The 24,335-nt window shown below is 36.3% G+C and overlaps 4 protein-coding genes across 4 annotated transcripts in view; 3 read left to right on the top strand and 1 right to left on the bottom strand.

The window, feature by feature from the left end:
* LOC106297900 (mediator of RNA polymerase II transcription subunit 15-like) overlaps window positions 1-479 on the top strand; it is a 4,562-nt gene extending 4,083 nt beyond the window's left edge. Inside the window, exon 3 of the mRNA XM_013734042.1 lies at window positions 471-479. Coding sequence (XP_013589496.1) covers window positions 471-479 — 9 coding nt within the window. The remainder of the gene's footprint in view (window positions 1-470) is intronic.
* Window positions 480-2,381: 1,902 nt separating this feature from the next.
* LOC106300151 lies at window positions 2,382-7,641 on the bottom strand. The gene is made up of 8 exons (XM_013736237.1): window positions 7,308-7,641; window positions 6,033-7,181; window positions 4,531-5,857; window positions 3,895-4,174; window positions 3,669-3,776; window positions 3,302-3,580; window positions 3,016-3,159; window positions 2,382-2,935 (listed from the first exon to the last, which is right to left on the bottom strand). The coding sequence occupies exons 2-8, from the start codon at window positions 7,150-7,152 to the stop codon at window positions 2,747-2,749; spliced, it is 3,447 nt and encodes a 1,148-aa protein (XP_013591691.1). The 5' UTR covers window positions 7,153-7,181; window positions 7,308-7,641; the 3' UTR covers window positions 2,382-2,746.
* Window positions 7,642-11,339: 3,698 nt separating this feature from the next.
* Window positions 11,340-15,256, top strand: LOC106296521 (sucrose synthase 6). The gene is made up of 12 exons (XM_013732667.1): window positions 11,340-11,527; window positions 11,634-11,766; window positions 11,861-12,015; window positions 12,102-12,294; window positions 12,378-12,496; window positions 12,570-12,786; window positions 12,868-13,137; window positions 13,204-13,487; window positions 13,554-13,778; window positions 13,860-14,426; window positions 14,510-14,648; window positions 14,738-15,256. Exons 1-12 carry the CDS (start codon window positions 11,418-11,420, stop codon window positions 15,146-15,148), a joined length of 2,823 nt encoding a protein of 940 aa, XP_013588121.1. The 5' UTR covers window positions 11,340-11,417; the 3' UTR covers window positions 15,149-15,256.
* A 2,873-nt stretch (window positions 15,257-18,129) lies between these two features.
* On the top strand, window positions 18,130-21,317 carry LOC106296843 (homeobox-leucine zipper protein HDG11-like). The gene is made up of 10 exons (XM_013733069.1): window positions 18,130-18,281; window positions 18,356-18,473; window positions 18,541-18,729; window positions 18,824-19,261; window positions 19,343-19,447; window positions 19,515-19,715; window positions 19,786-19,960; window positions 20,032-20,291; window positions 20,381-20,470; window positions 20,548-21,317. The coding sequence occupies exons 1-10, from the start codon at window positions 18,130-18,132 to the stop codon at window positions 20,950-20,952; spliced, it is 2,133 nt and encodes a 710-aa protein (XP_013588523.1). The 3' UTR covers window positions 20,953-21,317.
* Window positions 21,318-24,335: the final 3,018 nt, after the last annotated feature.

Consider the following 24,335-nt stretch of genomic DNA (forward strand, 5'->3'; position numbering starts at 1 on the left):
CTCCGTTAAATCCCGAGCTAGTTTAGTACTACCGTTATGGAAAGTTTAGTTTCGAAACATGATCCGTCTCTGTGAATCGAGTCTGTTTGAGAGTCTTGCTTGTTTATTATTATTATTGATTGTTAAACCGGAAATAGGATAATAGAGGATTCAACGGTTGATTGAAATGATTGATGTTAAGAATTGTTATATATATGTATATATATACGAGTCCATGTTTTGGAGATTTGCGGGGTGCAGAGACGTTTGCACTGGCTGCCATGTTTGTGGAGATTTGCGGGGGTACAGAGACGTTTGTACTTACGACGCCTTAGAGATTTGCGGGGTGCAGTGTGGACTACTGTGCTAGCGACGCCTGTAGAGTTATATATATTTTTATCCTTATGAGGAAATGTGATATGCTATTATCGCATTGGTTGTATCATGTCTAGTCCACTAGACATATGTGATTGTTCTGTGTGGTGTAATAGGCACCGTGATTGTCTCATGCTAGAGCTAGGCCTACATAGTTGTAGTGCTATGAACTGAGTCAGTGGTTTGCGGTTTAGCATCCCATACCTCACTGGGCGATTCCCCTGTCGCTCACCCCTCCTTATTTCCCCCTTTCAGGTGAGACCGATGAGCAGGAGTGATTTTTCGGACCGGTGCTATTGGGCTTTTGGGCTTTTGGGCTTCTATCGTTTTATCGATTTTATCGTTATGGTATTTCGTATTTTGGATTCTCGGTTTATGTCGTACCTTATGTTTCGGATTTTATTTTATATTATGGAATTCATGCGTGGATGTGAACTTTCAAATATTTATATATGGATATTTAAGATATTTGTATTTATCGAAGTATTTTTACTATTTCGAAAGTGACGGGTGTCACAGATACATCAAGTTGTTGTATAACAGATAAATCATTAATAATTTAAATCAGGCTCCGTAATTGGATATTAAAAATTATAATAATCTAATAGTAGTTAAAACACCTAGTAACATAAAATTAATTAACATGCCAAATGCGTTACATTAGAAAATGTTTTATAATCTTAGTTTTGCATTTAATTGTAATTCTATTATTTGCTATACTTTTATTGTAATTTTACATTTTATTTAAATAAAATAGTGGTTATAAAAAAATTTAATTAACATGCAAACAATTTAGAGAACAATCTAAAATTCCAACAAAAAGCCACGTGGATGAAGGCGGCGGATTAACGTCGCGAAAGAAACAGAGCCGTTGCTTTCTAGGCTCTCGGACCAAACACGTGTTATGTCCTCACAGGACTACTTCCTTGCCTTTGTTTCACGGACCTGTAGACACATGTCAACAAATACACACCTCACGTCTCTTATCAGTTCGTTGGTTACCACTTAAGGAATCAGATCAGATTTGTAATAAAAAGAAACAAGAGACATGTTTTCATGTCTCCATAACAGCGTTTGCAAACGCCAAATTCATGGACGGACCCCACTCTTTTTTCTTCTATTCGAGTAGCCTCTAAATTTCATTTCAACCATACACGAGTGATCTTAAATATTGTTACCGACCCAATTCGTAGTTTGAGAATATCAAGAAAATAAACGGTTACTTCATTTACAAGGTAGCCTGCATGTCCTGGTGATACGGATCTGGAAAATAAACAAAACAATTCCTTTTAAACTCTTTCAACAACAAGTATTGCCTACAAGAAAAAAAAGGGTACATGTGCAAACGCGTAAAATGCTCGTAAGATTCTAGCGTAGTCAGTCTCTGAGCATCTCAATAACCATACGAGCCAGTAACATCACCTACATCATGCAGATTCCACAATTATTGTCCGAATAAAAACCTTATGAGGAATAAGAATCAGATTCATGTACAGTTAATGAAATGCAGGTAGGTAGGTGCATACTCCCTAGTGCCAAGGCTGACTCTAAGCCAAAGCTTATGAAATGTAGTGGTTTATGGATAACCATATGTTTTGGTGCTTTAGGCGTCCAAACACAAGACCTGGCCTGCCTGTGTAATTAGATTTGGTAATATATATATTAGAGACAATCTAGGATTAGGGCAGTGTTTACTAACATTGGGCCGAGTAATTGCATCACTGTTTTCAAACCAATGTATCAGCTCCTACAAAGCCTGTGTGATCAGCTAAAGGTAACCCTAAAATCACCATGTAGTTTCCACCAGCTCAAAAGCCACATGATGGAGAATTTTACTACATGCTTTGCTGCAAGCAGAGCTGCTCGAGATTCCAAGTTAATTACATATTACTACATCAGTGACATATGCAATGTAACGGTTCATTTGTATTAAAGCTTCTCAAATCCGCAGTCATTGATATAAGCTTCTCACATCACCATCCCAACTCAAAACATAGTTGTAGAAATGAAAATAACATCAAAGCAAACAAACATCCAATACATAATAATAATCAAAAAGGACCAAGGATGATGATGATCAGCAGATAATACAAAGAAAAAAGTTTTACTACAATCTGTTCTAAGAGAATAATAATAATAATAATCACAAGTTTGACAACAACAACAACAGTGTTACATGATCTAATCAAATTTCACAGAAAGTTTTTCCTCGTCATTTCACCTTTGCACTCACACAAACCTCTTTGACTGAAGCAGACAGTCACAAGGGAAGAAAAAACTTACATTTTAAGGGTCAAGCTTGAACCTTGCACACAGATAATAAGGTTTTCCCCCGCTAATCTGCGGTTTTAGCTGCTAGCCAGATTAAACTCACTCACTCGTTTCAGGAGTTTTAAGCAGAGATTGGCTCGTATGGGTATGAAAGCCAAGGGTGCTTGAGAGCCTCTGATGCAGAAGGACGCTTCTTTGGGTTTATCTCAAGAAGATGAGCCACAAAGTCTGTGAATCCTTGGTCTCCCATTGGCAGCCTATGTCTCAATGATGTTCTTTTAGGTATCAGGTACTCCAATCTGTTGCTTTCCTGCAAAAAAAGTAATTCAGAAAATTTTCTTATTAGCAGCATATCCTTCAACATCAAGAGCTGCAGGAGTTTCTTCTCACCTGATTCCGCTCGTAGAGCATTCTGTTTTTCGTAAAGTACTTGTGGGAATCACGTCCCTTGGTAAGCATTTCCTGATCGATAGTTCCTATGATTCCCATTACCCTTGCTAGCAAACTCGCTGGAGAATCATTCTGGAAAAGAACCTGCAAACACACAACTCCAGCAAAATCAACAACCAACTCCAAGACAGTATAACGTTTTCAAACTATACCTTTATCTCAAGCAAACGTTAGTATAAATGATAGGATTTGATGCATTAGCACTATGGAAAATGCAGAAACTTACATTGCCAGTACACAGTTCAGCTAGAATGCATCCAAGAGACCACACGTCTATCTTTTTATCATAAGGAAGCCCCAAGATTACTTCTGGTGCTCTGTATGACCTCGATTGAACATAGGAGCATAGGTGATCCGTCTCGAAACAGCTACTACCAAGGTCAATGACTTTTATCTCACACCTGCTGTAGCTTTTCACCAATATGTTCTCAGGCTTCAAATCACAGTGTATTAGTCCAAGGCCATGTAGAAACTGAAGTGCTTCAAGGCATTGGATAGTGATTGACTGTACACAAAAGGTCCAAAAGGGATCAGGAATCCGCTAGATATATGTTACCTGTGGCTAAATGGTGATGATGAAATGGACTAACAACCTGCAATCTTGGCATTGTAAAATAAACTTCACCACCTGATTCTCTGTTAAATTTGTGGAATTCGTATAGATTGGCCTTAAGAAGCTCACATACAATTAGCAAATGCTCCTGCAAAATAAACCATTATTTCAAACCAACTCCTCAGACACACCATTATATAAAAGGTACTAAAGGCTAAAATTGTTGAAGAGAAAGACATCTAACCAGAGATGAATGTACAGCTTACCCGGTAGTAAAAGTAATCATATAACCGGAGAAGATGGTATTTGTCAGCAGGATCATGCTTGTTGACATACTTCAAAAGTTTTATCTCGTCAAGACTCTGGTCAAAGAAGTCTTTGTTGTTCTTTATGATTTTTATACAAACGTCCATTCCTGTCTGCAAGTCATGCGCTTGTATGGCTTTACTGAAGGCTGCTGATCCTAGGTACTCAGTGACATGGTAACGCCCAGCAATTACCGAATTTAAAACCACGTGGAAGTTCTTTTCCTCTTCGAATCCAGTCCTAAAAAAAATATCAAACAAATAATAAGAAAGCAGCACTCAGCTATATATGAAACTATGACGATGTAGACGTTTCTTTACTAGTCCAATCTTGGGTGTACATATCCTAAGGTAATCACAGTGAGACAAATATTCACATATTATCGACAATGGACACAGTACTCACTGACCAACACAAAACCGAAGCAATGTAGTTACTCAATTAATATTCACATTTCTACTAAACATGATGTTCCTGGTTTGAACGGAACAACCGGAGACTCAGAAAGACATGCTCCTAAACAGGAAACAAAGCGAACTTTGAACAAGAAAGAAAGTAACATACACTATTTATTTAAGGTTAGGGAGACATCTTACCTGTTTTTCCTATGAACGATTTTGAGGTTAAAGGTTTCAAACTCCTCCTCTTGAGCCTTAATCTGTCTTACTTGCTCCTGTACAGCCACTGCCTCTTCATCATCAATTGCTGTCACATTGTCATCCTCTCTTTCACTGCTATCGTTTCTATCATCTTCTTTATCAGCATGCTTTCTTTCTTCGCAAGCGTAATTTGACAGAGAAGAGGGAGATGTTGCATTATCTTCTTTCACCGAACTTTGAGAACTTGACGAATCGCTACTCTTCCGTCTCCAAGTTGCAACCATATCATCAGTAGCCGTTGAAGCACTCAAAAGCTCGGCGTTCTTATCTCTTATCGCCATTTTGTTATTGCCTGACCATAACGATTTGCTAGACTCTGCGTGCATCAACTGCCCATCTTTTCGCGACGAGCCAAACGAAAAACCTCCTCCATCAGTTTGAGTCTTCACATGAAAACTCTCGCCCGAATCATTATCTACAATGTAATCTTTCTGTTTATTCTTGTTTTCCCCATCAATATGTTTCTTGTCTGACTCAGAGTAAAGCTGCCTAAACCTGGATACTACCGCATCATGATCACGGGAGTACTCAAAATCTCCCTCGCTGCTCCCTCCAGCCAAACTTTCACGTACTTCACTGCCGAAATCAGCTGCATCGCTGTTAATGCCCACACCAATTGACCTGACTGAATCATGCTGGTCATCTTCGAGGCAAACATCATCAAGATGAGACTTTCGATGAACATTTGCTCCTTTCTTATCACCACCCAACGTGAGAAGTTCATTCGTCTGAGCTACAAACCCCTGCCAAACAGGCTCATCGCGCATCGAACTCAGCACTTCCTGATCTATCAATTGCCCATCATATTGGGATATTAAATCATTCTCCTTGCTCGCTGGATAGATCTCTGAGACGGTCAGTCTTCTATCATTTTCTGAAGAGATAGGTTCAGTATCTTTTGCTTGAGGATACTGTTCGCCAGATAGATAAGAAGCCTCCTCTGTATACGACTGATCTTCTTCCTCGTCTTTGGTTGTATCTCTTTCATGGTGATCAGGGCTTCCCCGGGTCGTTCCTTTCTCGTGATCGCTTGGATACTCAATTTCATGGGCGAGAAACCATGTTTCATCCTCGATAGGTTGTCTTACATAACCAATGTCGTCATCATCCTCGTACTCGTCAGAGTCCCAGTACTCATTACGGTAATCAACAGATTCACTCAAACCATCACCGATGGTAGCAAAGCCAGAAACAAGATCTGATGCATCCTCTGCTATTCCCTGACTTACTGAAAGCCAGTTTCCCCCAGCAGACTTTTTTCCACCTACATGAGGCCATTGGGAGATTAAAAAACTTACTTTCACACCTAGACTAAAATTGATATGGTTAAGGTAAAACTAAAAAAGGTAGAAAGTGAAGCAAACATGGTCTTAAAAAGATCAAAACAAAGAGAATAGTAGAATTAAAACAAAGCTGTATATATTGTCATGTAATCTAACCTGATGAGCTGATTTCTTGGCCAATGGGAACATCAAGGTACGAACCTATGAGAAGGCCCTCCTCATCATTGATTAGCCTTGAACCTGAACCATCACGCTCAAATTTTTCTTCACAGTAAAGACTCAGAGGATTGTCTTCAGACTTGAGCTTAACAGGAGGCAACCTAGGGAACTCTTCCTTCCGGGCATCGTAGACAAGCGGGAAACCTAAACTACTTATGCTCTTGTCATCAAAAGTAGATTGAGTTTTACCAAAGAATAAAGCTCTTGCAACCTCACTTTCCTGCTCCTTGATTGCCGCTCTCACATCACTAACGTCTGTCTTTTTCTTTCCCTCTCTTTTGTCAGAGCTGGTAGCAACACTGTAACTGGTTGAGGCATCCCCTCTGGAAGATCCGAAAAGAGTCTCCACAGAACACTCTTTCCAGTTATCTGAGGTTCTTGAATCTAAGACATCTTCAGTTCTTAAGAGAACGCTGCCCATATAGTTTTCATGCTTTCCAAAATTTTCAATTAGCCTATCAGTCTCATTTGTTTTGGATCCGGAGTTGCCTTTACTAGTACTCCCAGACCATGAAGCAGTCTTATTACCAAAGAAAACAATATCTTCACCAGTCTCCACAACCTTCTTATCGATATCAGCAACATCCCCACGCCGTGACTGTTCCATTGCATACAAATCCACCAAACTGCTACCACCAACATCATCAGCGCTTCGACAAGAGTCCAAGGTACCATTACCTGAAGTAGTAGTAAGTTTACAGGAACGCGCATCAGGAGGAGCAGCAGGATCACCAGAGTTTTCAGAGAACGTGAAACTCATCTCCCTCGATATAACCTTCTTGCTGCTAGGCTTCTCACCACCATTCTCCCATTTGGTTACAGACCCATTGGCGCCAGTCCCAAAGTCCACCTCTTTCACAATAAGCTCCTTGGAGACTTCAGTATCCCTTGGTTCTAAACCTTTACTTGAATCTTTCTCCTCAACGATAAGCTTCTGGAGAAACCCGTTTAAGTCAGAGCGGTTGTTGAGCTCGTTACGCAGAGCTTCCTCTGCTTTGGAGAAACGGTTCTTTTTGAGAAAGTCTAGAATCCCATCTACAGAGCCTTGGTTCGTCATTGTTGACTACCTTTTTCACAATAACAATCCTGTAACCAAACATAACAAAGATCCAAACTTTTCCTTCTGTTTCAGATACACAAACCAACCCTCAACCGAAAAAAAAAACAATTTTGAAGAAACGAGGCAAAAGAGTAAGATTAACAAAGACTCACGCTTGCTCATACGGAACGAAGAGAGCTCCAATAAGCGAAGAAGAAGCTGCTCCAACGCGCAATCGAAGAATCTGGAAAACAGGTGGAGATCCGAGGAAGAAGAAGAAGAAAGGCGTGTGAGCGGGAAGTGGATGGATCCAACGAGAGATGAAATGCGCTTACAGATCAACGAAGACGAAGCCCCACGTTGAGGTTTGAATGGATGTAATGATTTTTGGGGACATTCACTGGAAAAATTTAAAGTTCCTAAATTTAAATTAGGGTTCTTTCTTTCTTTCTTACATACGCTAACATACGCTAACATACGCACATTTCGCCAGAATATGATATATTGCTATAATCTAAAGATTCTAGTCGACAACCCTTTTTCTCATTTGTTGATTTTTTTTTTTTAACTAACGGATTAATAGTTAGATAGACAACTAGAAGTTAAAACTGGACAGCTGAATAAAATATGTTTGAATTTGAACATATTTGCTTCAAGCCAAAACTAAACAAGTCTTTAAGAAATAGTTTTGTAGCTTTTCTTTGTTAATTTCTTTTCCTTGAATCATGACCAAAGAAAAAGGAAAAAAAAAAAACATACAGTGTGTATCTTTTAACTTCTTTGCACTGTTAATCTTTTAACTCTTTAAATCAAATCAGAACCATTTGTTCAACTGTTACAGGATTATTATCCGGTTCAATCAAACTCATGTTTAATAGTTTCACATCTGCATTTCGGTTTAGCAAACATTTATTTATATGTATGCTCTTTACCCACTATTACAGGAATCAATCAACCAAATAACGAACTTACTAGTTTCTTCTCCTTTCTCTCCTCTCTCCTACTTTGATCTTCAACTCATCTTTATCCTCTCTTCAAACTCCGTGGACTCAGGTTCTTCAGGGAATCCTCTTCTTCCTATTGATCATCCTAGAACCGGTTTCCTTTCTTTCTATCCTACTATCCCATCAGCATATCATTTCTTTCGGATCATATACTAATTATTACACTCGAAATGAATTAAAATATATGCATATATTCATTTTCAACATTATATTCTCATTCACAAAATATTTGTTTTACAATAATAAATTACTTAACAAATTCAATAACATATCTGAATAGTAAACATAATTTCCTCTTTTCTATGAAATCACTATCTAAACTTTGAGTATCTATATTTTTGTCCTAGAACATATTCGCATTTTCAAACTTGTATTGAAATATTTTAAAATAAAACAAAATAATGGTAAAAAAAATAAAATATGATAATTTAATTGTAATGTTATGCGAAATAAACATCAATAAACATGTCAGTAATAAAGTATAAGAAAATAATTATACCAACGCTTCCTGACTTTGCCTTAGCATAGAAACCTGATGAATACCAACTTCCTTCTGTAGATGCTTCATGGTCTGAAGACAATCTACGGACTAAGAACACATCAAATCATATTAAGTGCAACCAAAGACAAAGCAGTGCATGAAACATTACCTTAAGAGTACAAAGCCAATGGCCGCCATAGAAATAGAAATGGTGTAGCTCTATGAACAACTCTCACGATTCTCCAAATGTCAATAATATATACTGTATAAGATAGCTCCTTGTGTACTAAGGGAAGATGTTGTCTGTATTGTGTATGTTTGTTTAGTGCAATAAAAGTCTATTCTTTCTGCAAATGAAGTTTTGTTTTTTCTTTTTGTCAGCGTTCATTGTTATTACTTGGACGACATCTACACCAGATTGAAACAAATTGCTAGGTTCTGTTTTATTGGTATTCCCTAAGACAATGTTTGGTCTTTACAATTTACTTAGTTACAGAATAAGTAGAAGTTGAACTACGGCTAATCACCAGTGAAAGCTCGAGGGAAAGGATATGGTCAATGGTGGAGAGCGACATGCCTCACTGAGCTAGTGACATAACCCATGTCTCAGACGTTCTAACAGTGCTTTTGTTTGAGTGGGTGTTATTGATTATTGTATTAAATGGAATTAAAAGCAAAACCATGTGTTATTGGATTAGTGATTTTAAAATCTCTGCCCAAATCATCTGTTATTCATTTACTAGTTTTTAAATACTAGTTGAAATTCAGTATTATTTAGTCTCACATATTTACTTTCTCCATCAAATTTCAGTGGATTTGAAAAAAATTCTATGTTAAAAGTACGAAGACATAAATCCGAGAAGAACCTATAAATTTGTAAATAACAATTAAAATCCACTAGTTTAGAAATGGTTAAAATTTACATATTTATAAGTTTTCATATCACTTAATAAGTTAAAATACATAAATGAATAACACCATTTAGTTTTTTGTTGTTTGTCGGCTTTACTTTGGTTTAACTTTGTAACCTAACCAGTTTTCGGTTTGGGCAGTTTATTAATATGTTTAGCTTTGTAATCTATTTATTTCACAAAAATGTCATTGTAAGATTATTTTTGTTTTTTTATCTTAAAGAGTGTCATTCTACCTTTCTAATATTTTTTACATATTTAATCTATTTTTATCCTTTCGAATAATCAATATATTTTTATTTAAATCATTTTATTTAGTTAATTGCACAATAAAGAAGGATATATTAGTATATTTTTTTTAAAAATAATTTGTATGAAATATGTTAACACCCCTTATATATTAAAAGAGAAACATTACAACATTTGAGGTAGCTATGTCATCACCACAATGATTCTTAGAATCCTTAGAAAAATAAGTTGGTACATCTAAATATATAATAATATTTTTATTAAAATAACCATAAATTAATTATTAACGTTTTTCATTCTTTTCTTAAATAAAATTATGGAATTGCCTAATGTGTCTAAAATATATATATGACAATTAATGATTTTAAATAATAAAGAGTTGGTAAAAGTTAGTGTATCTCCTATCATTTTATTAATTTTAACTTATTAAAATAATTTAAACAACCATATAAACTATATAATAAAAATTTATATTTTTTCGTATATGTAATATTTTGAATTTTTAAACACGACTATAAATTACAAAAACTGTTAAAAGTCTCATATTGAAATTTTTGTGATCCATGGTTTAAAATTTTGTTATGACAAGATACAAATGATCTCAAAATCATATAAGTAAAAAATATCATCTGTTAAATATTAAGATTAATATATATATATATATATATATTAATATCGTTTAAATCAAACTATATACCATATAAAAATACATAAATATTTTAATTTTGAAATCCGTTTTGAATAATGTTTTTGATAAAAGCTTTGAAAATTTGACAACTTAATATTTAAATTTTAAACTTTTATTGATTTTTTTTAAATATATAAATTACTAAAACTATTAAACATTCCATAATGAAAATTTTGTTATAAGTGATTTAAAGTTTTTGTTATAAAAAATACAAATGATCAAAAAACCATATGAATAGAAAAAATTATTTAATAGATATCACTATTAAGCATATACTATATATCTATGTTAATTAATATCATTTAAATTTAATTATATATATTATAAAATAGAAAAATGTTTGTTTGGATTAATAAAATTTATTTATGTGTTTGCACCAATTTAATTATATATGTGATATATAGGTACTGAATTTTTAATTATTCAATATATTTATTTTATAATATGTACAAGAATTTATAATACGTAAAAATATTTTATATATAATGTTCATTCCGCGCAAGACGCAGATCTTAACTTAGTTTTATGTTAAACGAAAAAGGTATTACAAAAACATACATTGAAATATACTATGAACTTATATTCATTTATGCATATTATTAGATAGGAAAGTATATGCATAGATCTTGGTCCACATGGACCACAACATAAACCCCAAGAAAAGCAAAAAAAAGGGTACAAAATCTGATTTTGCTCCCAACATATCAAAATCAAAGCATATTCTTTTATGTTTACTTGCACACTTAGCTAGCTTTTCCGACGAATAATCTTCTCCCTCTTCCTTCTCCTTCTACCCTGTCCCCTTCCACAGCATATTCATTACCTCAACGTATCCTACATATACCTTGTGATTATCACACCATGTTTCAGCAAAAACTACTTCATCTCAATCATTTCAATCTCCTTGAGGAAAAGTTTGATCCCTTCTTGTTGTTTCTGTACCAAAAGAAATGGCTTCTTCCTCATCTCCAACAACGCTTCAAAGATCGGATTCAATCGCTGACAAAATGCCTGATGCATTGAAACAAAGCCGGTATCATATGAAGAGATGTTTTGCCAGGTTTTCTACAACTTTCAACATCACATTATTGATTAGTTTTTTTTTTTTCTTTGCTATATTTTGGATCCCTTATATATATGTTTTTATGTGTGGAAATATGTTGTAGCTTTGTTAAAGGAGGAAAGAAGCTAATGAAGCGTGAGAATCTAATGAATGAGATAGAAAAATGTGTAGAAGATAGCAATGACCGCAAGAAGATTATGGAGGGACTGTTTGGTTACATTCTCACATGCACTCAGGTAATATATGATCTTCATTACCATTTGCAGTTAAGGCAAGGTTTAATCAGTTATTCAGTTGCATGGTTTAATTTTCTCTGTTTTAACTACTCAGGAAGCAGCAGTGGTTCCACCCTTTGTTGCTTTAGCCGCAAGGCCCGATCCTGGTTTCTGGGAATATGTTAAGGTCAACGCTGGAGATCTATCAGTGGATGAAATCACAGCCACGGATTACTTGAAGCTCAAGGAATCTGTTTTCGACGAGTCATGGTTAGTAAAGATCTTCATACAAGAGCAATATGTGTTACTTAAAAAAGCTCAAGGAATCTTATCTTTTTTTTCCAAATGTTTTGTAGGGCTAAGGATGAACATGCATTGGAGTTAGACTTTGGAGCGATTGATTTCACAACTCCTAGGCTTAATCTTTCTTCTTCGATTGGAAATGGAGCTGATTACATCTCTAAGTTTATATCTTCTAAGCTTGGAGGCAAATCTGATAAACTAGAACCTTTGTTGAACTACTTGCTTCGCCTTAACCATCATGGAGAGGTCATGAACTAATCATATTCTTGTTTCTGTTTTGACTTACTTTCTTCACAAGTTAACTCATTCATGGTGATTTATGTCTGCAGAATCTCATGATCAATGAAGGTATCAACACAGTTGCAAAGCTCAAAAAATCTCTGATGCTTGCTGTGAATGTAGTCTTCACTTACCCTAAACACACACCTTATGAAACTTTCTCTCCAAGGTACTGGTCAAGATTATTGTATCTTCTTAAAAAAACTAGAACAAGGATGTAATTCATAAGGTCTCTTTTTTAGGTTGAAGGAAATGGGATTTGAGAAAGGTTGGGGAAACACATCAGAGAGAGTGAAAGAAACCATGGTTATGCTCTCAGAAGTTCTAGAGGCACCAGACAGTGTGAAGCTAGATTTGCTCTTTAGCAGACTTCCCACAGTGTTCAACGTTGTGATCTTCTCTGTCCATGGCTATTTTGGTCAGCAAGACGTGCTAGGTTTACCAGATACCGGAGGCCAGGTACTTGCATAACAAGTCTTCATTTTAATTAACAAGAGGATCATCTTATTGGTCTTACATCGGTAAATGATGATCATATAGGTTGTTTACATTCTTGATCAAGTAAGAGCATTAGAAGAAGAGCTGCTCATTCGAATTAACCAACAAGGTCTAGGGTTCAAGCCACAGATTCTTGTGGTGACAAGGTTAATACCAGAAGCAAGAGGCACAAAGTGTGATCAAGAACTAGAAGCCATTGAAGGAACCAAGCATTCTCATATCCTCAGAGTTCCTTTTGTTACAGATAAAGGAACCCTCCGTCAATGGGTTTCCCGGTTTGATATCTACCCTTACCTGGAGAGGTTTACTCAGGTAAGAAGTTTTGTTCTTATGTTCTGAACAACAAAAGCAAACTAATCCTGTTAATTTACTTTACAGGATGCAACGTGCAAGATTCTTCAACGCTTTGAGTGCAAGCCTGACCTCATCGTTGGAAACTACACAGATGGGAACTTGGTTGCATCTCTAATGGCCACCAAACTCGGTGTCACTCAAGGAACCATTGCTCATGCGTTGGAGAAGACAAAGTATGAAGATTCAGATGCAAAGTGGAAAGAACTAGACCCTAAATACCATTTCTCTTGCCAGTTCACAGCTGATTTAATCGCAATGAATGTCACTGACTTCATCATTACCAGCACATATCAAGAAATTGCTGGAAGGTTCGTTCTCTTTTTCTATATTACATGTCATTAAGATTCAAACTCATAAATCTATAACCTGTGCAGCAAGGAAAGACCAGGGCAGTATGAGAGTCACACTGCCTTCACAATGCCTGGTCTATGTAGAGTTGTATCTGGCATTGATGTGTTTGATCCAAAGTTCAACATTGCTGCTCCTGGTGCCGATCAATCTGTATACTTCCCTTACACAGAGACGCCAAAACGATTGACTAAGTTTCATCCTTCTATACAAGAACTGCTCTACAATGAGAAAGACAATAATGAACACATGTAAGTAGTACTCTCATTACAAATAATGAAACACTACACTACATGGTTTTTGAGTTTAACCTAACTTGTTTGTTGATAAAGGGGATACCTTGCGGAAAGAGAGAAACCAATCATCTTCTCAATGGCTAGACTTGACACAGTGAAGAACATAACTGGTTTGGTTGAATGGTATGGTAAAGACAAGAGACTAAGAGAGATGGCTAACCTTGTAGTAGTTGCTGGATTCTTCGACATGTCGAAATCTAATGATAGAGAAGAGAAAGCTGAGATAAAGAAGATGCATGATCTCATTGAAAAGTACACCCTCAAGGGGAAGTTCAGATGGATAGCTGCTCAAACTGATAGATACAGAAACAGTGAGCTTTATAGGTGCATTGCCGATACAAAAGGAGTCTTTGTTCAACCTGCTTTGTATGAAGCTTTTGGTTTAACGGTCATTGAAGCCATGAACTGTGGACTACCAACTTTCGCCACGAATCAAGGTGGACCGGCTGAGATAATCGTTGATGGTGTTTCTGGTTTCCACATTGATCCCAACAATGGTGATGAATCTGTTGCCAGGATTGGAGACTTCTTCAGCAAGTGCAGTACAGATGGTTTGTACTGGGATAGTATCTCTAACGCTGGTCTCAAACGTATCTATGAGTGGTAAGTAGACTTGACTTAACTCTTATAACGCAAATGTGTCACAATACATTTGCTTATTTTGAGGTTTTGTATGGTCTTTGTAGCTACACATGGAAGATCTATGCAGAGAAGTTGTTGAAAATGGGAAGCATATATGGATTCTGGAGACAAGTGAATGAAGATCAGAAGAAAGCTAAGCAGAGATACATTGACATGCTTTACAATCTCCAGTTCAAACCATTGGTGAGTTTCTTTTTTTTACTATCATCTAAAGATTTACTATTGATGCTATCTACAAAACTAACCTTTATCATTGGTGTGCTTTCTTGTAGACCAAGAAAGTGACTATCCCTGAAGATAAATCTTTGCCTATGAGACTGGCTTCACTCCGTAACCTCCTTCCCAAGAAACCAGCATCTCTTGGAGGAGGAAGTAAGCAGAAGGAAGTCACAGAGACGAAACCAAAGAGTAAAGATGGTCAACAACGAAATGATGTCAAGGCAGAAGAAGGAGAGGTAAAAGAGGGGTTGCTTGCAGCTGAAGCATCAGAGAGGATGAAGAAAGTTTTAGAGACTTCTGAAGAGACACAGAGGCTAGAGAAGATGAAGATTGCATACGGACAACAACGGAACCAAGGAGGTTCATCGGTTAGGAACTTGTTCTGGTCAGTAGTGGTTTGTCTCTACATCTGTTACATTTTGAAGCAGAGGTTCTTTGGAACTTACTCGGTTCAAGAGGATTAAAAGTAAATTAAAAAGCTGTAAATATTTAATAAAGGAAAATATCATCAATGTAAAAGTTAATATATGAAAGTTATGGTCAGAAATAAAAACTGTATGAATTATTATTTCTATGATGTTTTGGCTTACCAGATTGGACAACTTTAAATAACACGTGTACGTACTCTCTGCATGTATTAATTATGAAAATTTGTTGAACATATATTTGAATTAATTTGTTAAGATAATAAATAAAGCAATGAATCGGTCCATATGATAATTAAATTTGAGATAGCTATATGGAGCAAACGAATGCAGAGACTGTATGTGAAGTTTCACTTTGTTCAAGGTCCCAAAATAAATGTGGTAAGGTGGGGAACTTTATATCAATGCTTTAAAACTCTATTTAATTGCTTCTTCTCTATCAGATTAATGTAAATATTTAATGAATACTCCTATAATATTAGGCATACATGAGTGGTAAATTAAAGACCAAAGTGATAATACTAGGGAATATGTAGATAACTTTTCTTCCTAAATAACTATCTCATCAATAGATTTATATTTTATAAATTGATGCATGACAAATTCATTATACTATGTTTGCTTCATCAATAGATATATTTTCTTTTGAAAACGATCAATAGATATATTTCATTTACGTTATAGCATTTATAATCTCATCCGATACGTTTCCATTTCATCCAATAATGACAAGATAACTAACACCAAAGGAGAGAATTCTCAAATCAATTTTTGAGATTTGTATTCTGATCATCAGGCGTTTCTTTTCCGTCAACCTAATCAACTTACGAGCTTCTTATCGTTTTCTTCAGCTAACGTTTAGTCATTCCTTTTGTCAACGAAAGTTTGTAGAAGTATGTAGTAGTATTAAATTCACATTGTTGTCAAGTTCTCAAGTTTCAACCATATTTCTTTCTTCCACAGTTTTCCATTTTCAATGTATGTACAAGTAACAAGTTTGACTTTTCTGATACATTATAAACTTTGAACTACGATTGGTTATTTGAATTTGGGAACTTCATAAAAAATGAACGACAATTTTGAATAATATTTTGATGATCTAAATTAAAATATCATAAAGCAGTAATGATACATTTCAAAAATTGATTGTTGGGTGTTAAGTAATCTCTCCATTTCAAATTGATCAATGTTTTAGAAGAAAATTGTTTAAAAAAGATACACTTTTTTTAATTTTCAATGCATTTTTATTATGTAATAATGGTAAATTGTAAAATTAAAAAAATATATATTTATTGAATCTTGATTGGTTAAAAATTGTGGAAATAGTTAATCACAAAATAATGTATTTATAATCAAAATTTATGATATTTTCTTAATATGTAAAACATACAACATCTTTTTAAAATGGATGAAGTAATAATTCTCTAAACACATTTACAAATATCATAGTATGAAATGTTAATTAGGAAGATATTCGTTCTAGTAATTCATTTTTCTCAATATGAAAAATATTAAATATCATTAAGTTTTATAGTAAATATTTTCAAAATGTTACAATGATTTTATTTCAGTTAACTGAATGCTAGTTTAATTATTAATTATAGCATGGTGATAGTTTAATTATTAATTATAGCATGGTGTAGATAAAACTGTATATCGTAGATTCTTGTAGATGGATAAAAGTATATGTTGTAAAAACATCTATATAATTGTTGTCATGAATCATGATCGCACACATAAAATAACTAATTAATTATGTACAAAAGCTGTAATAATTGGTATTTACAAACTTAAAAAATTTAAGCAGTCCATAATTGAAAACGGGTATTGAATAACGAGTGATGTTGCAAAATAAAGATATAATTAAATCAGGGAAGACATGAATAATAGCCATCTTAAATAGAAAAAACAAAACCTCATAAACGTTCACCGCATTCAGAGTATTCAGTAAATAATATTTTATGATTAGCAATTTTGTCTAAATTATGACCCATAGTAAATAAAAATACACCTTTTTTAATACTCGAGTTTAATGTCTTCTTCCTTGTTCACCATATTTATACAACAACAAGTAACATTTGATAAAGAAAAACAAACGTATATATAGATAGATACACAAAATTGTCTAACACATAGTACATATTTCATTTTTTTACATTTGTAAATGATAACAATAGTAAACATTTAGTTCCTTTTTACTTTTTACTATAAGACGTGAGGGGAAGTCGCCGGAGAAAGTGGTTAAAGCTCCCTTGCTTTTATCCAACCGCCGTCGATTAACCCTCCCTGGAGACAACAAACCAATCTCTTTCCAGAAAGAGTTAGTTGCGGAGAGAGAGAGAGAAAAAAAGAAGAAGGTTGGTTCGGTCCTCTCTCTCTCTCTCCTTACCCTCCGAGTATGGTGAGAGTACTACTTTGCAGTAATGGAAAGAACAAGAGACTTAAAAACCCCCTCTCTCTCCTATTAAAACCCCATCAGTTACACAATTTCTAAAGAGAGAGAGAGAGTTTAGGAATCTGTAATGAATGTGAAGAAGAAGCAAAAAGAAAAAAAGGGATTAAGAGAGGAGAAAGAAACCACTAATGGCGGCTTTAGAGTGAGAGGCTTAGAGCAAGTAGAGTTCATCACACCCTCCTCTCTCTAGGGGGTGACATTATTACGGCCTAAAAACAGAGTTTTCTTCTCTCCTTTATTTTAGCTGAAATTATAGAGCCAAAAAAAAAAATCAATCAATCTTCATTTCATATCAATGATTTGTTGCCTTAATCAAACCCTTTCACCTCCCGTAATCACCGCCTCTTTCTGATTCTCTTCCGTTTCGTTTTCCTTTTAACCTCTCTCTCTCTCTCTCTCCCTTCTTGTAGGTGCAAAAACTTTATCTCTCTTTCTCTGTTTCTGGTGGGTCTGCGTTAATGGCGACAGTGGTGTAAATGGACCATTAACAGTTTGTGGTTGGGTGAAAACTAAGTAACAAAAAGGAAAAAGAGTCTTTACTCTTTCTCTTCTTTGTCTAAAGAGGATGAGTTTCGTCGTCGGGGGAAGTGGTAGCGGCGGAGGAGACGGCGGAGACGGTGGTGGTGGTGGTAGACAACGTCACGACGCGTCTGAAACTGATAGGAAGAAGAAACGTTACCATCGTCATACCGCTCAACAGATTCAACGCCTCGAATCGTAATATTACTTCTCTTTAGTTTTTGTTTTTTGGTCTGAGAATGTTATTCTGATAACCGTTTGAATGTTTGCAGGAGTTTCAGGGAGTGTCCTCATCCAGATGACAAGCAGAGGAATCTACTCAGCAAAGAGTTGGGTTTGGCTCCGAGACAGATCAAGTTCTGGTTCCAGAACAGACGAACTCAGCTTAAGGTTCTCTCTCTATCTCTCTCCTGTTTATCTGAGTATTGTTGATTGTGATTCATGTTCTTTTGTGTAGGCGCAACATGAGAGAGCAGACAACAGTGCACTAAAAGCAGAGAACGATAAGATTCGATGCGAAAACATTGCCATCAGAGAAGCTCTCAAGCATGCTATATGCCCTAACTGTGGAGGCCCTCCCGTTAGTGAAGATCCTTACCTAGACGAGCAAAAGCTCCGCATGGAAAACGCTCATCTCAGAGAAGAGGTTTTTGTTTTTTTGTTTTTTGTTTTTTGTTTTTTGTTTTTGTCTTTTTATTTTCCCTTCATTTCTAATCTAAAATCTTTTTATTTGCAAACAGCTTGAAAGAATGTCCACCGTTGCGTCAAAGTACATGGGAAGACCAATCTCATCTCACATCTCAACTCTACATCCAATGCACATCTCACCGTTGGATCTCTCCATGACTAGTTTAGCTGGTGGTCCTTCGCTTGATTTCGATCTTCTTCCAGGGAGCTCTATGTCTAGTAACTTTGCTGTATCTGACATGGACAAGCCTATTATGAACGACATTGCTTTGACCGCTATGCAAGAACTGCTCAGGCTTGTTCACACAAACGAGCCTCTGTGGAGTAGATCAGATGGATGCGGAGAGGTTCTCAATCTTGGAAGCTATGAGAATGTTTTCCCAAGGTCAAGTAACCGAGGGAAGAACCATAACGTGAGAATCGAGGCGTCTAGGTCTTCCGGTATTGTTTTCATGAATGCTATGTCACTTGTCGACATGTTCATGGACTGTGTAAGTTACCTGAGACATCCCATCCTCATCATGTATCTGTATTAGCATTTGCGATATGAAGTTTGTCTTTTGAATTTGCAGGCCAAGTGGGCAGAGCTGTTTCCTTCAATCGTCGCCGCTTCTAAAACGCTTGCAGTGGTTTCTTCAGGAATGGGAGGTGGTACCCATGAGGGTGCATTGCATTTGGTAAACTTCCTTAACTTGTGATGCATCATTAGCATTATTAGTTTCCTCATGCATTTGGTTTGTGTAGATGTATGAAGAGATGGAAGTGCTTTCTCCACTAGTAGCAACACGCGAGTTCTGCGAGCTACGCTACTGTCAGCAGATTGAGCAAGGGAGCTGGATAGTTGTCAACGTCTCATATCATCTTCCTCAGTTTGTTTCACACTCTCACTCCTATAGGTTTCCTTCTGGATGCTTGATTCAGGACATGCCTAACGGATACTCCAAGGTTTGAGTTTGTTCTTTAAAGAAAACTATGTGTCATGTTAGCAAGTCCTCAAGTTGATGATATGTAACAGGTTACTTGGGTTGAGCATACTGAAACCGAAGAGAAAGAACCGGTCCATGAGATGTACAGAGACATGGTTCACAAAGGGATTGCTTTTGGAGCTGAACGTTGGGTTACTACTCTCCAGAGAATGTGTGAAAGGTTTGCGTCTCTTTTAGCACCAGCAGCTTCATCCCTCGGTGGAGGTAAGGCTGAATCAACATTTGGTAATCTAATTTTCTGAATGCTTTAATAAATGTTTGTTTTTGAGTTTCAGTGATTCCATCGCCGGAAGGGAAGAGAAGCATGATGAGACTAGCTCATAGAATGGTTAGCAACTACTGTATAAGTGTCAGCAGATCTAACAACACTCGCTCAACGGTTGTTGCGGAGCTGAACGAAGTTGGTGTCCGTGTGACTGCACATAAGAGCCCTGAACCAAACGGCACTATCCTCTCTGCTGCTACCACCTTCTGGCTACCAAACTCTCCTCAAAACGTCTTCAACTTCCTCAAAGACGAAAGAACACGTCCTCAGGTAACAACAAAATAGGACTCAGACATCTTCATAAGTAAAAAGACTGTTCCTATGTAATGATTAATGTTTCTTTGCTTTTTTTTTTTTAGTGGGATGTTCTTTCGAATAGTAACGCGGTTCAAGAAGTTGCTCATATAGCAAACGGATCACATCCTGGATGCTGCATATCGGTTCTACGTGTAAGCCTTTACCTCTATTTCAAAATCTCTGCATGATTCTTTGTTTCTTGGCTGATGGAGTTTTGTTTTGCTATTAGGCATCGAGTGCATCACAGAGTAACAACATGCTGATTCTACAAGAAACCTCAATAGACTCATCAGGAGCACTTGTTGTGTACAGTCCTGTGGATTTATCGGCGCTGAACATTGCAATGAACGGCGACGATACGTCATACATTCCAATCTTGTCCTCAGGCTTCGCAATCTCACCAGACGGAAACCGCAATAGTCCAAGTGCTGAGCAAGGAGGAGCCTCGTCGTCAAGCGGTTATGGAGGAGGAGGGTCATTGATAACGGTTGGGTTTCAGATAATGGTTAGCAACTTACCGTCTGCTAAACTTAACATGGAGTCAGTAGAAACGGTTAATAACCTGATTGGAACCACAGTGCACCAGATTAAAACCGGGTTGAACAACTGTCCTAGTGCTTCAACTACAGCTTGATGCAACAACCAATTAAAAGCTCTTTTCTGCTTTTTTCTTCTGGGTGTCTCTTTCTCTTCAATGATGGATCAGAGAAAGTGAATGCCATAGAGAGAGAGAGAAGAAAGGACATTAACTTCAAATTGTTCTGTTCTTGGACAAAACCTCATTTAAACAACCAGCTGGATTCTTACTCACCTTCTTCCTCCTCATCATCTCTCTTCATTTGTTGTTTCTTTTAATGAGATTTTTAGGTTTTTTTTACTATTATTATTGTTTTTGGTTAGAAACTGGAAGTCAAGAACGCACCATGCAAGTTCAAACTTTCTTTGTATGGTTCGGGTATTGACTTCTATCGCAAGGTTTTTGTTTCTTTGTTACAGTTAAAAGCTTTTAAACTTTGTTCATCTTTCTATTAAAATGGTATGTGTTCTGCTTTTGCCTTTTTCTTAAACCTTCCTCTTTGATCAAAGTGCGTCTGTTGATTGATCTAATTGTTGTTATGTAAATGAAATGAGATCTCTGACAAGTTGATGACTTTTTGAAAGTTAGAAGGATGGAAACAATAAAATATTTAATGATTTATAAATGCGATTTTCTTTTGGTTGGTTTGGTTTTATTGTAAGTTGTATTCGTACGGACCAATGAACCCATCACACTCTCTCATTGGTTTACAAATCTAATAAATTCACCTTGTAATGATCATCACATCAAACTTATGGTGAAGATTCATGTCACGTCTCTCACCAACACAATCACGTCCAACGTGCGGTTTTGTTTTGTTTTTTTTTATTATAGAATTTTATTATTATATTATTATCATCATTTTATCAAATACCACATGTTTTTTTTCAAAAGTTTGGTTGTAGTTTCTGACCGTGTATCCAAAAAAAAGTTTATGATTCAACTTGTGATTTAATAGTCAACAGTTTATTAAGAGTTAATTTGTTCAAAAACTATAAAAGATAGACAAATTAGGTAAATACACAAAACATTGTTTTCTAGGGGGCTGGCGTATTCATCGAGTGAAAGTATATTACCATAGTAACCCTATACTATATTCCCGCAGAAATTAGTGAGGTCATAACTCATAAGGTTATTAGGATTTTGTTTAGATTTAGTTAAGATATAGTAATTTTTTTTATTATTTTTCTGGTAAAATATTTACTACTTCTTTCCTCCCTCCCCCTTTTCTCTCTAACCTCTCTCTAGAAGCGCAGCCCCTTTTCCGGTCGATCTCGGCCCCTCCGGTCGCTGGTGTTCTAGCACCGGTACTGGTTCCGTGAGGGTCCCTTCATTTTCTTTCTTTCTTGTTCATGGCCGGAGCTTCATCTTGAGTTTTAGGTCTTTCGCTGGCCTAATATGGTGGTGCTTGTTTGCTGTCGGCGTTTCCAGTTTGTTCAGGTGGTTTTGCGGCGGTGGTCATGCATGTCCGGATCTTTAGAGGACGAGATCCGGTTCTAAGATTCGTCTTGACTGCGCAGTCTCAGTCCCTTCCTTGCGACCTCTTGGAGTTCTGATTGTTCGACCGATGCTGAAGGGGAAAGCGGTGAGTCGTTATGGTGGGGAGGGATTGTTGGTGCTTGAACTGCTGGGATCGATGAGTAAGCTCCTGTTCGAGGACAATGGTGGGTCTTGAAATGGATCTCTGGCAGCGGCTGGATTGTATACCGAAGAGTCTGTTAGGTATAAATACAATATTAGCCGGATATAAGTTAAGCAAATAGGAAAAAATGTATAATGAATATATTAGCCAGATATAGTTACAATATAATTACTCTATTGTTTTATTTTCAGGTTAAAACAGACCGGCGGATATAGTTACAATAATACCCGGCTAACTCCGATGATAGAATTTATGTTCAATTATAATAAGTTTTTGCTATCGGATACTTTACTATTTGACTAGGTAAACTGAAATCTAGCCGGCCAAGTACTAAGTTGGCTATGTCTTAGGCAATATTTTAGTTGGCCAGATACAACCGTAAAGAAAGATGACTATCTTCACAAATTTATAAGTGTAAGACATGCAGTAGCTGTCATTAGTGATCCTATACATGGATAACACATTTTTTAGCCGGTTATCCATACTAATGACAAGTTACAAGTAAACTTATGGTTGTGTCCACAATAGTTGTTTGGCATGATATAAAGTTGATTAACGACAAAATACATATGGTTAAGCACCTACAAATTAATTTAACTTTCGTGTTTTAAACAAATACAGCTGTTGACATAAGCAATATAATGATGATTATCATAAAAGATTCAAAAGTTTTATCCCACATTATGTGTTTGCTTGACTCGAAGAAAGAGCTGTTCACATTGGTTTACAAGTTTTAGCTGACTACATTTCACATTGCCATGATATAAAATTGATTAACTAGTTTTAGTTGATTCCATTTCGTGACTTGGTTTCTGCAGATCGGAGGCAAGAGCTGTTCTGAGGAATCTCCTGTAAAAAAATGATCGCATTGAATCACCAAAAAGACTAGAAACAAAGGACAATATTTGAAATGTGTCACTGTTATAAATCGTTGTAGGTCGTCCTTTCATCTTCTTACCCAATCTGTTCTTACCAGTAAGCGGGGCTACCCCTCCGCGGAGCCACCACTGTCTCCACTAGGTTGGCTATCGGTGAAAGAAGAAGGTCCGTGTACAAAAAGCCAGTGACGCTTCGCACTTTTCTGTCTGTATTTCCTCAGTCTACCTTTTCTCTTCTTCAGCCGCTCACTTCCATGTTCATGTTCAAGCCGCTGATTGAGTTTTGTTAGTACTGCTGCGGTAGTGGCGACTTTGAGCTCGTGGGCTTGTAGGTGGTTCTGTCGGTTGTCTGGGATTGTGGTGATGAGTGGTTGGGTATGAACATGGTTTCTGGAATTTGAAATTCGAGAAATTTTTAGTTTAGGAAAAAAAAAATCGAAATGAGAGAGTTTTAAGTTACGGAAAAAAATTTTAAAATAATAAAATAGCACAAGTTGTCTGACACAAGAGGTTTCATGTAACGATGGTTTATCATAATGAGAATATAGAGAAAATGGTTTGGTTAGAAGGCAAAGTATAGCTTAATTATGAAATGGTATAGGGGTAAAAGGGTCAGAGAAATTTCGATGTAAACAACACGGACCCAAAATGTGTATATAGTTAAATAGGTGATAATATGTATGTGTAGAGTGCAATTTCCTTGTAGAGTTTGGATCCCTAGATAGATATAATAGAGAAAAAGACAAAAATAGCACTAAATCAAGTTTTTGTTCCCAAACTAGCACTCAAAGTCAAAAGTCACAAAAATAACACTTAATGTTTTATCAAAAGTCACAAAATTAGGGTTTAGAGTTAAAGAGTAGGGTTTAGGATTTAGGGTTTAAGGTTTAGGGTTTAGAGTTTAGGGTTTAGGGTTTAGG

This window comes from Brassica oleracea, chromosome C6 (genome assembly GCF_000695525.1).
Source record: "Brassica oleracea var. oleracea cultivar TO1000 chromosome C6, BOL, whole genome shotgun sequence".
NCBI classification, from domain to species: Eukaryota; Viridiplantae; Streptophyta; class Magnoliopsida; order Brassicales; family Brassicaceae; genus Brassica; species Brassica oleracea.